At 50.1% G+C, this 12775-nt stretch overlaps 1 protein-coding gene across 1 annotated transcript; it reads left to right on the top strand.

Moving 5' to 3' along the window:
- Window positions 1-4662: 4662 nt before the first annotated feature.
- LOC309653746 (nuclear RNA export factor 2-like) lies at window positions 4663-11313 on the top strand (the record flags this gene model as incomplete). Its single annotated transcript, XM_082478552.1, has 17 exons — window positions 4663-4704; window positions 4821-4901; window positions 5039-5108; window positions 5255-5343; window positions 5463-5570; window positions 5758-5867; window positions 6628-6650; window positions 7266-7372; window positions 8087-8155; window positions 8239-8294; window positions 8438-8545; window positions 8652-8710; window positions 8819-8934; window positions 9030-9072; window positions 9638-9710; window positions 10249-10408; window positions 11126-11313. 17 exons carry the CDS (start codon window positions 4663-4665, stop codon window positions 11153-11155), a joined length of 1344 nt encoding a protein of 447 aa, XP_082334678.1. The 3' UTR covers window positions 11156-11313.
- Between the last annotated feature and the right edge of the window lie 1462 nt (window positions 11314-12775).

Below are 12775 nucleotides of genomic sequence, written 5' to 3'. Positions count from 1 at the left end.
AATAATTAAAATCAGAAATGAAAGAGGGACATTACAACTGATACTACAGAAATTAAAAGGATTATTAGCGAATACTGTGAATAATTGTATGCCAACAAATTGGAAAACCTAGAAGAAATGGATAAAGTCCCCCAAACAGACAATCTAGCAAGACTGAATCGTAAAGAAATACATAATATGAACAGATCGATTAATGAGGAAGGAGATTTAATCAGTTCTCAAATATCTCCCAGCAAAGTAAATCCCAGGACCACATGGCTTCACTGGATTAGTCTATCAAGTACTTGACAAGGCGATGTCTGAGATTGCTTGTGTCTGAATCACCTTGATGAGGGAGGTCTCTAGCCCTGTTTAGGCACCCGACATAGTTGGTCAGCCGGGGGACTGCGGTAGCTGTTAGCTGGCCCCCTTCTACGCTTTCCCCTTGGCAACGTTATTTCTGAAGGAATGTGGGTTCTTGCAAATGACTCTGACTCTTCCTATACACCATACATAGACCACACGCCCTTACTGCTCCCTTTAAAATGTGAATTTTTCCCTTTCGTTGCTGGATTTTCCTGAAAACGAGTTGGTTGCCCGGCATTCTACAAAGGTCACCAATAAGATTCCTCTTTGTTGTTGTTATTGTTGATGAGTATCATTATGAACTCCTGGCTTTTGAACATGTTGGTGGGCTGCAAACCATTGTTATGTGGTGTTGAGCAGAGGAGTGAAATGATTTGACTTGCGCTCTGCTGCTGGGTTGAAAGCAGACAGGTAAGGGAGCCAGGATGAAAGCAGAGGGGCCAGCTGGACAGCAGTACAGTCCAGGAGATAGATGTTGGTATCTTGGCCAGGGTGGTGGTAATGGAGGTGGTGAGAAGTGGCTGGCTTCTGAACATACTTTGAGAGAGGGGCCGAGAGAATTTCCTGACCAGTTGGATGTGGAGTGTGGGAGAAAGCACGCCAGGCCCCCTCCGAGGTTTGGGGACCGAGCAAGTGGCATTTGTGGTCCAATGCCCTATCTGTGTTTACTTTCACTTCCAGTGCCACACAGGGAAAGTCCCAAGGTTGTGAGTAGCAGGACTGCCCTGACAGCGGGCCACACAGGGAAAGCAACGGCTCCTCAGAGGAGTTCATCTGAGGCCTGGTCGTAATCACTCCATCGTGGAGTGATCAGCCCTGGACGGATCTTTACTCGTAAGCGTGCCCTGAGACAACATGGAATAGTTAATGTACAAAAGGCACAGCCCACAAACCTAGAGAGCCTTAAGTATTACAACCCAAAGGAAGCTGGTTTCTAACAGTGTAATTACCATAATCCTCCCTCCCCACAAGCCACTGGTATGATTATCTGCTGGTTCCCTGTTTCAGTGGAATGTGTTAAAAATAAAATACCCTTAGTGAATCCACCTATGGGGAAGAGAATTGACACGATCTTATTTCTGCAGGTGCCGAAAAACTTCCAAATCTTTTCCCATGGTGAATTAGATATGTTGGAGGGGAGAATTTGTGGGCGGAGGGGTGAACAACAACACAACTCCTAGGAGTGAATAAAAGGTGAGGTATAACCAGGACACTTTCTAAGCGTGCCTGTGGCTTCAGTATCCAGTACAGTAGATGTCAGAGCAAAGAAAATGAACAAGAGCCAAAGAGAGGCCTTACAGAATGATGAAAGGATCAGGACACCAGGGAGACATAAAGATCCTAAATGTGTATGAACACAAACAACAGAGCCTCAAAGTACATGAATCAAAAACTGGTGGAGCTGACAGGAGAAAGAGCCAGATCTATAAATATAGTGGGGGCCTTCCACACCCACCTCCCTCTTAGCAAGTGACAGAATTACCAGAGAGAAAATCAGCAAGGATATAGGAGACCTGAATAACACAGGAAACTAACGAGATCTTCATGACATAAATAGAACACTCCGCCCACCAACAGCAGAGTACAGGTTTTTCCCCGAGGGTCTCTGTAACATTCACCAAGTTAGACCATCTTCTCGACCATCAGACAAGCCTCAGTAAATTCAGAAAGAACTGAGGGACTTCCCTGGTGGTGCAGTGGTTAAGAATCCGCCTGTCAGTGCAGGGGACACAGGTTCGAGCCCTGGTCAGGAAGATCCCACATGCCGCGTAGCAGCTCAGCCCGTGCGCCTCAACTACTGAGCCTGCGCTCTAGAGCCCTCGGGCCACAACTACTGAGCCCGCGTGCCACAACTACTGAAGCCCGCGTGCCTAGAGCCCAAACTCCGCAACAAGAGAAGCCGCCGCGACGAGAAGCCCGTGCACCACAGCGAAGAGTAGCCCCCACTAGCCGCAAGTAGAGAAAGCCCGTGTGCAGCAACAAAGACGCAACGCAGACATAAATAAAGAAATTAACTTATTAAAAAAAAAAAAAAGAAGAATTGAAATGTCCCAGAGTGTGTTCCCTGGCCACGATGGAATCAAATTAGAAACCAGTAATAGAAAGCAAAAAGAAGAATCCCTAAACATTTGGAAATGGTGGCTGACACATCATTCCAGGTTATCATTCACACCCTTGTTATAGAAGAGCTGAAGTGAGGAAGAGTTGCCTGCTGAGCTGAAAGGCATTTCAGGCTGGCCCAAAAGAGAGCTCACCCTGGCTCTTTCAAACAGAGTATTGTTCAGGGCAAGGCTGGAGGGAGGGAGCCAGTTCAGGAGGCTGTGACATCAGTGCCACCTGACATTAAAGCTCCTAGTGCACTGGCAAAGGAAGTCCAGCTAGCTTGCTGGTTGTTAGTGGAATCGGTGTGGTGGCTGATTGGATGTGGGAAGCACGAGAGAGGTATTGGTGTGGTTGTTGGAAAGTCCTGAGAGAAGGCAAGATTCGGGTGCCTTCCTGGTACATATATGACTGGTGTCCAGTCTAACCCATGGACGCATACACCTCGGATCCTTATCAGTCCTGCTCTACTGTGTTAAAAGTTTCAACGCAGTTGTCCTCTCCTCCCTCGTCCTTCTCCTCCCTCTTTCTCCTCCTTGTCCTCCTCTTCCTCATCCTGCTCCTCCTCGATTCTTCCCCTGATAGTGCCATCTGTCGGATAAGGCTGTCCTCTCTGCACAGGCAGAAGAGTGTCCTTTCTGAGGTTTGTGGGATTGGTCCCTTAGGCCAGGTTGGCACTGTGCCTGCCCTACCATCCTGTTAGCCTAAGACATGGTATGTGGTAAGTGCACCACAGATGTGTCTTCAAACCTGTATTTTTGTTCCTCTTTTCAGAATACAGTGATGGTGGTAGACCACCTCAAGGAAGAAAGAAAGGTTGTAGTTCTTTCCCAGGTAATTCTGGCAAGAGGAGCCCTCATTATGAACACGGTGGGGGTGAGCCTCAGCCCTCACACCTCCAGGAGGATGATGGAAACGTGGTGAAGAGGGATGTCCAGGAGGACCCCGAAGTAAGACAGTAAGTGACCAGGCAGCAGGGTTTGTACACGGCAGCCCCTGGGACTATGCACCTCTCTCACTCTCCGTGGACTTGCTTTTCTTCTGTCACTGCAAAACTGAAGCATGCTAGAAGTGAAATAATGGTTGAGCAATCCTAATTGTAGTGCTGGTGTCAAAGAGACGAGGGTGTACAGAAGACTTTCTTAGCACGTATGGCCACTCACCCTCCTTCTCTCCACATCCCCCCTGCAGCTCTCCCTGTACCATCCGAGGCAACGAGAGAACAGTGAGACTGGACAGTGAAGGCCACGTGCATATTACTGTGTGGGGAAACAGAAAACCTCTGGAGAGAGAAATGTGGGAGAACACACAAGATGGAAGCCCAGGGAGCTGGTTCATGGTCACTGTGAGTATCCTGAAAAATGTATGGAATGTGCAGGAGAGAAAAGTCAGGGAGAGTTGTGTTAGTCTCATGTTGAGATGCTGGTTTATTTCACTGGGGACAGCTTGTAATCTGTCCTTTTTATGACCAGGAGTTAACAATCTTGTTCATCTAAGGGCAGATTCAGAGAAGCAGTGTAAAGGGAACAGGCTGACTGTGAGGAGAACGGAGGAGCCTGTCTCAGAGCAAAGATGGAAACTACTGCCAAGGATATGGAGCAACTCCACATTGGAGGTCTCAGTTTGGCAAGCTGAGTGTGGGAGATGGAGGGTCGAGCCTCTGGAGACCTTGTCTGAGGGGCAAGCAGTGTCTGCACTGGGTAGGATCTCCTGGAAATTTATAAAAGGAAGATCATCTCTGACATCTTGATTATTTGGAAGAGAGTTTGACTGGAGATAAAGAGTATTTAGGAAATCCATATTACGCACACCCATAAGAAATCATGCCACTGGTCCCTTCTTTAGAAGCCCTGTCAAGCTCAGTAGAAGGCTGGAAAAGAACAGGAAAAGGTTCGTCCTCCAGTCTAAATTCCCTGTTGTCTGTCCTCTCTCCCATCCCTTCTTTTCATCCTTAGATTCCTTGTGGGATACAGTATGACAAGACATGGTTAATGAACTCAATCCAGAGCCATTGCAGTGTCCCCTTCACTCCAGTGGACGTAAGAGAGGATGCCGAAGCCAGACGCGTGGGCACAGGGAAGGGGGAGAGAGAGACCTGGTTCAGCAGGGTCTGTTGGCTTCTGATACTATTGCTGTTGCATTCAATCCCTGTAGTTCCACTTTGTGCAAAATGGGGCTCGGTTCTTTGTCCAGGAAGCTAGCACTGCCTCTGCATTGATGGATGTCAGCTACAAGATTTGTGACCAGGAGTGCCGAAAGGTGTGTGTCGCAGGCATTACCTGTACCTCATCCTGAGGAAGGAGTACAGGCCAGGGGCTGGCTGTTTTCTTTGGAACTAGAGTTCCTGGTGCTTACCCCACCTCTTCTTCCTGCAGATACCTGTGTTTGTCAGCCCCTTCGCTGCTCCCTACCCTGTGCGGGATAAGTTGAAGCCAGAAGAAATGGAGCAGCTAAAAGTAATGCAGACTCAAGGCATTTTGTGTGCCAGCGCTCAGACCCACCTCTCCTTCCTCCAGCCCCCGTCCCCCTCGCCCCTGATTTCCCTGCCACCACCACAGCCTCAGAGCGGCTCTCTCCATCTCTCTCTCCGCAGCTGACCTTGAGCAAACGATTTGATGTCTCCCAGCAAGCTCTTGACCTCCAGAGGCTCCGCGCTGACCCAGGTACGGCTGACAGCAGTAATTCTAGGGTGGGCGAGGGCAGAGGGGTCTTCCTGGAGGGAGACTTAGGGATGGTAATGTGGGGCGGGGCTGGTGCTGGCCCCAGACCCCACTCAGCCATCTGATTCCCTCCCCTCTCCTTCCTGAAGACTTGGTGGGCCATGATATTGATATAATTCTGAATCGAAGAAACTGCATGGCTGCCACCCTGCAGATCATCAAAAAGAATTTCCCTGAGGTGAGGCTGTAGGCCCAGTGCTGGTATTAGGGTAGGGGGTGGAAGAGATGGGGTGGAGGGCAGATTTGTCTCCAAGGTCCTAGATAGTAACCTTCACTCTACCTCTTCTTGCCCCAAAGCTGTTGTCCTTGAACTTGAGCAGCAACAAACTGTACCAGCTGGATGGCCTGTCTGACATTATACAGATGGCCCCCACGGTCAAGATCCTGAACCTCTCCAAAAATGAGGTGAGAAGAGGGAGCCAGATCAAACTTGGGTTGAGAGTAGGGGAGGGGGCGTGTTAGTGGCCATCAGAGTGATGACAGGAGGCAGGTGAAGGTACCTGTGGGGGAGGGAGGGGGCTGGGGGTGCAGAGATCCGGATGTCCCTCTTTCCCTGGGATTCCTTTTCCCACTTCCGCCCCATATTTCTCAGCTGAAGTCTGTGTCGGAGTTGAGCAAGATTAAAGGGCTGAAGCTTGAAGAGCTGTGGCTGCAAGGGAACCCATTGTGTGGCACCTTCCCAAACCAGTCCACCTATGTAAGGTCAGTGTGAACACCCTGTCACCCTTCCTGGTGACCTTCACCCGTGGGAGCCTAGACTATCTGTGACAGTGCCCCTTTGCCAAAGGTGGCAGCCCTGGTCTTCTGGGAGGATCAGAGGCCCCACCTTCTGCTCTCTGTGTGCCTATCACCGGTGAGGAGTTTCCTTCCCCTGACCTGCTCACCTCTGCAGGGGCTCTGGGGTCTGTTTCCAGCCCTCTGCGCCCAGCTATATTCCGCCAAGGCCTCCCAAGAGTGTGCCGCAGGAAGCAGGGCTTCTCCTCCTCACCAGGACCAGGAGCGACCAGCCTTGATCCAGATGCTGGCGCCCTGGACTGAGAAGGGTCCTCCAGTCCAGGGCCTCTTGCTGAGAGAAGCCTTCCTTCTTCGTGCTGAGATGGCGTTTGCCTTCCCCGTTCTGAGAGGGGCCCTCTTCCCGTTCCTCCAAAGGGGACCCCCCTCGTCTCCCAGGTTGACATGGGGGCTTTCCTGCGCCATGCTGAGGGCTGAGGCCGTGGGTGGCTGCTGTCATGACATCCATTCTGCTGGCCCAATGCCAGGAGCTGGACCCTCCTTGGGAAAAAGCAGGGCTCCTTGAGTCAAGGGGCCAGACGTGGGCCCCCGCCAGTGATCAGAGGGCTTCCTGAGGCAGGAGTGGAAGGCAGAGGGCAGAGGTGGTAGAGGAGACAGAAGGACAGGGCTCTCAGGGGCACTTCCCATCCCTCCCTGCACACGTCACATCATCCCATCTGGTCCTTCACAGGAGCCCTGGGCAGACTGAGACAGGTACGATTCCTCAGATAAAGAACGAACTCAGACAGGTGCAGGGGTCATCAGGAGAGAAGACGGTGATCATAAGACTGGGCCACGGATCCTCAGCCCCATACTGAGCTGGGACCTGACCCTTTCCTCATTCTGGGGGAGATGTGCCCCCATGGCGGCCCTGTTTCCCATGCCCAAGTCTGGCTGAACTCACACAGGTGACAAAGTTTCAACCAGCATGCAGTGGGGCCCCAGCCCAACATGTGCATATTTTCCATTCCTACCTGGTGTGTCTGGGCGATTCTGGGGCAGGTGAAGAGCCGCAACAGGGGCGCCGTTTCCCCTTTCTTCTCTCTTCTTCCCTGACCCCGACCACGGGAGAGCTTCTTTCCCTTCCCTTTGTTTTCTCTCTCTCCCTTGTCTCTGTGCCCCTATGTCTCTCTCATCTCTCCCCTCCTACCTTCACTCCCTTTCTGCCTTCATCCCCTCCATCTCCCTCCCTGAGCCCCACCTCACTCACCTCCCTGGCCCAGCATCCTGGGCCATCCCTGGGGGGTGTCCGGGTCTTGCCAGAGTGCTGGACCCCCAGTGAGGTAGCAGAGCCCCGGGCTCCCACCCCATTCCCTCTTCTCCCCACAGCCTTCAGTGGGGCCCTGGAGGAAGGAAGGGAGGAGAAGGAAGCCCTGCAGTATGGGTTTGAAATGCTGCTCCCTGTGGCACTGGAGAAGGGAGTGCGAGTAGTCTGGGTGGGAGCTACCCAGGCGAAGGAGAGGAAGGGAGGGAGGGAAGGAATATTAAAGTGAAGGTATTGAGAGAGATGAGGAGACAGTGCCTTTCAGACAGTAAGATGACAGATGCTCAGTGCTCAACAGGGAAGTGGACCGAAAACCCTTAAAATCAGAAGCAGAGGTGGGCAAAGGGCGCTGCTGGATGGGCCAGAACACACTGATCTCTGTTTATGGTATTACTGTTTTAACTCAAAGGAAGCATTGCAACCTTGAACTATTAACCACCTCTTCTCTATTTTTGGTGTTGGACAGGGCCATCAGAGAATGTTTCCCGAAGTTGTTACGCCTGGTAAGTGCCTACGTAAATCATTGTCTCTTACGAATGTAAGAGTGCCTCTGCACCTGCCCTCAAGCCCTTTGGGTCTTGCCTAGATCACATATTAGCATCAGAACCTTAACCATTTTGGGGGGCATGGACTCCTGAAAATGACATGGATATACTTGCTGGAAAAATACCCATAAATACACACACGCACACGCACAAGTTGAATATAACCCTAGAGACTTCCAGGACCTCATGGTGAAGACATCCAGTGTAAGCTTTCCCATGGAATTTCCAGGGCCCTTTCACACCTGACCTCTGACCCTCACCCTCCTGGGCCCATCCTTTTCCCGGATCATCCAGGGCCACTCCCCTGGTCTCCACTCCTGACTTCCTCTTCCCTTCTCCAGGATGGCCAGGAGTTACCGTCACCAGTTACCGCTGACGTTGACACTCCCTGCGTATTAAAGCCCTGCAAGGTGAGGAAGAGGATCAAACGACATTTGGGGTGTTGCAGGGAGGCTTTATCCACTGCATAGTCTCAAATGCCTTTTGATTCCAGGGCAGCTACTTTGGATGCGATGAGCTGAAGAGCCTAGTCCTGCAATTCCTGCAGCAGTAAGTACCTCTGGGAAGCTGAGCAAGGGGGAGAGGGCGAGGACAGGTGAGGCCACCTAAGCACAGGTCTGCTCAGGGGAGTTTCCAAGTCTCATTTGAGGTCCAGACCACAGAGATAGACTGTCCTCATTGCTCCCCCTCAGGTACTACTTGATCCATGACTGTGGAGACCGACAGGGTCTCGTGGGTGCTTATCACGAGCAGGCCTGCTTCTCCCTGACCATTCCCTTCCACCCCGAGGACCCAGCCCCGTGAGTATCACAGCACAGGCTCTGCTCCTGGGCCGTGTGGCTCCCCAGCAGACACAGGCCAGCTCCTGCAAACACCCACCACCCACTGTTGCTCTTTGTCTCCTAGAAGCAGCTTGTGCAGGTACTTCAAGGACAGCCGGAATATGAAGAAGCTCACGGACCCCCGTGAGTGTGTGATGGGAAGACTGGGTGGGAAAGGGCGGTGAAGGGGTCAATCATAGGGCCCAGGGCGTGGCAGCCCCTGACCTTCGCTCGCTTCCCCTCCCCTCACAGACCTGCGGGTCCAGCTGCTGAAGCACACAAATCGTGTCATTGTGCACACCCTCTGTGTGTTGCCCAAGACTCAGCATGACTTAAGCTCCTTCGTGGTGGACACGTGGTTCCAGACGGTGAGTGCCTGCTTCCTCCCTCGGGCGGGCCCAGGAAGCCGCAGGTGGGTAGGAGGTGCAGGTGGTGACTGGGCGCCTGGGCTCTTCCCTTTCAGGAAACGATGCTCTGCTTCTCCGTCAGCGGGGTGTTCAAGGAAGGTGAGTGTGTGTAGATCCCCACCCCAGATGCCCCACTGCTGCCTCCCCCTGGCCAGGCTCACTCCCAGAACCACCCAGCTTCCCTGACCCCTTCCCTTCCCTTCCCCTCGCCTCCCCTCCCCTTCCCCACTGTGTTCTCCAGCCCTCAGGCTTCCCACAGACAATCCAGGTCTGAGCTGTGTCCATGCCTGTCTGCCCTGCACACCCTGGGCGTTGGGGACACAGGCTGCGGAGTTTGGTGGCTCTCATCCCAGATACTCACTCTGAGAACTTGGGCCGTTACTTAACCTCTCAGTTTCCTCATTTGCAAAATGGGGTGGTAGTATCCACCTCTTGGGCGGCTGTGAAAAACGCATCCCGTGAACCTGTGTAGTGGTTGTCAGGGGCCCTGTCACTGGGCGCAGACTGCTCCTAGAGTTGCCCTCCCCATTGCCGACACCCTGGCCCCCGTGAACAAATGCCCTCTCAGCATGAGTGTGAAGTCACAGCCTGACTGGGGACCGCCGTGTGAGCGTGTACAGCACGTGCGGCTCTAAGGGGTACTGTTGTTTGTTTGCTGTTGAAGTGGAAGGAAGTTCTCAGGACTGTGTGCGTGCCTTCACCCGGACCTTCATCGCTACCCCTGCCAGCTACTCCAGGTGAGAGCCCTGTTGTGGGCGGGAATGCCCATCTCCGCCTGCGCTCAGGGGCGTGGGAATGTGGTGGCGCGGACCTTAGGTTTACTCGGTATTGTGGAAAGCCAGCAGGGAGATCCCAGGAGCAGTCTAGCCTAGTGGTTAAGAAGAGCATGGGCTCTGGAATCGGCCTATGCGTTCTCTCCTTGACCCAACACTCACTCGCTGTGTGACCTTGGTCAAGTCACATGACCTCTCTGTGACTCAGTGTCTTCTTCCGAGAATGGGGATCAGAGCGTCCACCCCTTGGGCTGTGGTAAAGGGTAAATGCGAAATTGCCCGTGGGTTGGGGATAAACCTATAAATCGAGTGAAGGTGGTAGACAGTCTCTCCAAAGGTGGGCTCTGTGGGGAGGGCCAGAGGTACCAGTCAAGGAACCTGGGAGACAGACACAGGAGGGGCGTGGAAGGAATCTGGTTGCTGAGTGCCAGTGGGAGCGGAGTCAATATTGGGGGTGTGGGTGTCCATCCAGGCATAGTCTGAGGGCCCATTTTTCCTTCAGTCTGTGGATCGTGAATGACGAGCTGTTTGTGAGGGACGCCAGCCCCAGTGAGACCCAGAGTGTGTTCTCCATCCCAGCGCCTACGCCCACCTCCAGCTCCATGCACACCCTCTCCCAGGAGCAGCAGGACATCATGCAGGCGTCCTCCACCCCACCTGAGGTGAACCTCTAGTGGAATCAGAAGTGAGTGCTGGGTTTGCGTGGGCATAGGAGGGAGCTGGGAGGAGTAGAGGGGTGATTAATGGGAACTTGAAGGTAATTATTTTACATCTATTTTTTTCTTACAAACGTTTAGTTGTGAGAAATTCCCTAATTTCATACTAATACCTTTCCATGTATTATAAAATACAGGTTTCCTATCTTATATACTGTTTTGAAACTTCTTTTGTTTATTATTAGTACCAGCATTTCCTCTCAGTATATGTGAAGCTACATTATTCTTTCTAAGAACAATATATTAAACAATTGAATTCCAGAAAGCCATAAGCTATTATTGATAGGCATTTACCTTTTCGCTTCTTTTTCAGCATTACATGCTGTGGCATCTGCTCATTCTGGTACATACATGTTGGTAAACTTGAAGGCGTGCTCTTGTAGCATAGATTTAGCTGTGACGTTGTGTGGTCAAGTGTCTCCAGTTTGGTCCTAAGGGAGGTCATCTATCCTCCCCCACTACAGGTGCTTTCAGTACGATGACTAGACTATACCAGAACTAAAAAATTCTTTACTCATTAAAAAGTCAATTCTGAGATAAGAAGAAATAGACTTCTAGGGTTTCAGGAAGGTGAAGGCAGACAGAAGTCAGGTGCCCTGGGGTTGAAACTCAACGGCTGCTGGCTCTGCTGACATCCCAATTCTTTCTCTTTACTTTCTTCAGCCCAAGGGCAAGATTCCAGATGAATTTTGAGATGAGACCCTCATCCACTGACCTGGGATCTTGAGAACAAAACTCTGCAAATGAGCCTTTAGATGTCATTTTCATCCTCCTCATATTTGTTACCTCTCTTCTCTTAACTGAAGCCATATCCATGACTAAGCTTGCAGTCCAGCTAATCAGGAAACCAAAGTTTACCTTGTAGGCCTGCCAGTTGTTCTGTATTTTTCCCACGCATGATCCTTGTTTATCTTTATATTAAAGAGTAACATTGCACATTGTATGTTGTGTGTCTTGGATTGCTCTTCCCCTGACCCAACCATGAGTTAGTGGGGCCAGGACCAAAAGGTCCCATCTCCCACATCATCCCTGGCAGTCTCTAGCATTTATAGCCGACCTATACAGTGCTTGAAAATTATAGAGTAAGGACTCCATTCCTGGACTACCCTAAAATCCAAGCTTTGCCTCCTGATAACCTTCTCTCCACCACTTCAGTACTCACAAGTTGTGACCGTTCTGATGTTCACTTGTATAAACAAATATAACGTATTTAGCAAGTAAAGTACCATATTTACTCTAATAATTATGGTATTCTTAATCATTTAACAGGTCTAAAACTGTGCTAACATTTTTATTAGGTTCTTAGGTTGTGTAACTAACACTATTTTCCCCACAACTCCTATGTTGTTTTTTTAACTTATTTACTTTGAAATAATTATTGATTTACCAAAAGTTGCAACAAAATGTGTAGAGAGGTCATGTATACCCATCACTCACCTTCTCCTAATAATAACACCTTGTATTACTTTAGTACAGTATCGAAACTAAGAAATGGACATTGGTACAGTCCACTGAGCTTACTACAATTTCGCCATTTTACATGCACTCATTTGTGTGTTAGAACACCTGTGAATAATACTTATATATATAATTCCATGCACTTTTACCAGCTATGTAGGTGTTCTAACTATCACCACAAACCAGATCAAAAACTGTTTCATCACCACACGTTTCCCTCATGTTAGCCTTTATAGCCACACCCACCTTCTTCCTGATCCCACATCCCTAAACTCTGTCAGACACTTTTATAATTTCCTAAATGTCATAGAAATAGAATCATATAGTATATTATCTTTAGGAATGGATTTCTTTCACTCAGCATAACTCTCCTGAGATCCATCCAAGTTGTAAAGTGGGTCTATAGTCTGTTCCTTTGTATTGCTGAATAGGAGTCCATGGTGTGAATGTACCACAGTTTGTTTAGCCATTCCCCCGTTGAAAGACATCTGGGCTATTTCCACTTTTTAACTATTGTGAGTAAAACTGTGATGAACTTCATGTAAAGGTTTTTGTGTAAACATAAATTTTCATTTCTCTGGGTAAACGGCCCAGAGTGCAACTGCTGTATCATATGGTAATTGCATATTTCGTTCTGAAAACCCTGCCACATTGTTTTGCAGACGACCTGTACCATTTTGCATTCCCATTGGCAATGTATGAGTGACTCAGTTTATCCAGTGTTGTCTGCATTTGGTTTTGTCACTGTTTTTTTCAGCCATTCTGATAGGGGGGTTTAATATTTCATTGTGCTTTTAATTTGCATTTCCATGATGGCTAAAGATGTTGAATAGCTTTTCCTAAGCCTATTTGCCC

The sequence above is a fragment of the Balaenoptera physalus genome, assembly GCF_965194825.1.
Source record: "Balaenoptera physalus genome assembly, contig: HAP1_SCAFFOLD_1069, whole genome shotgun sequence".
Taxonomy (NCBI): domain Eukaryota; kingdom Metazoa; phylum Chordata; class Mammalia; order Artiodactyla; family Balaenopteridae; genus Balaenoptera; species Balaenoptera physalus.
Note: the sequence above shows the minus strand (reverse complement) of the source record. Positions and strands in the feature narration are given on the sequence as shown.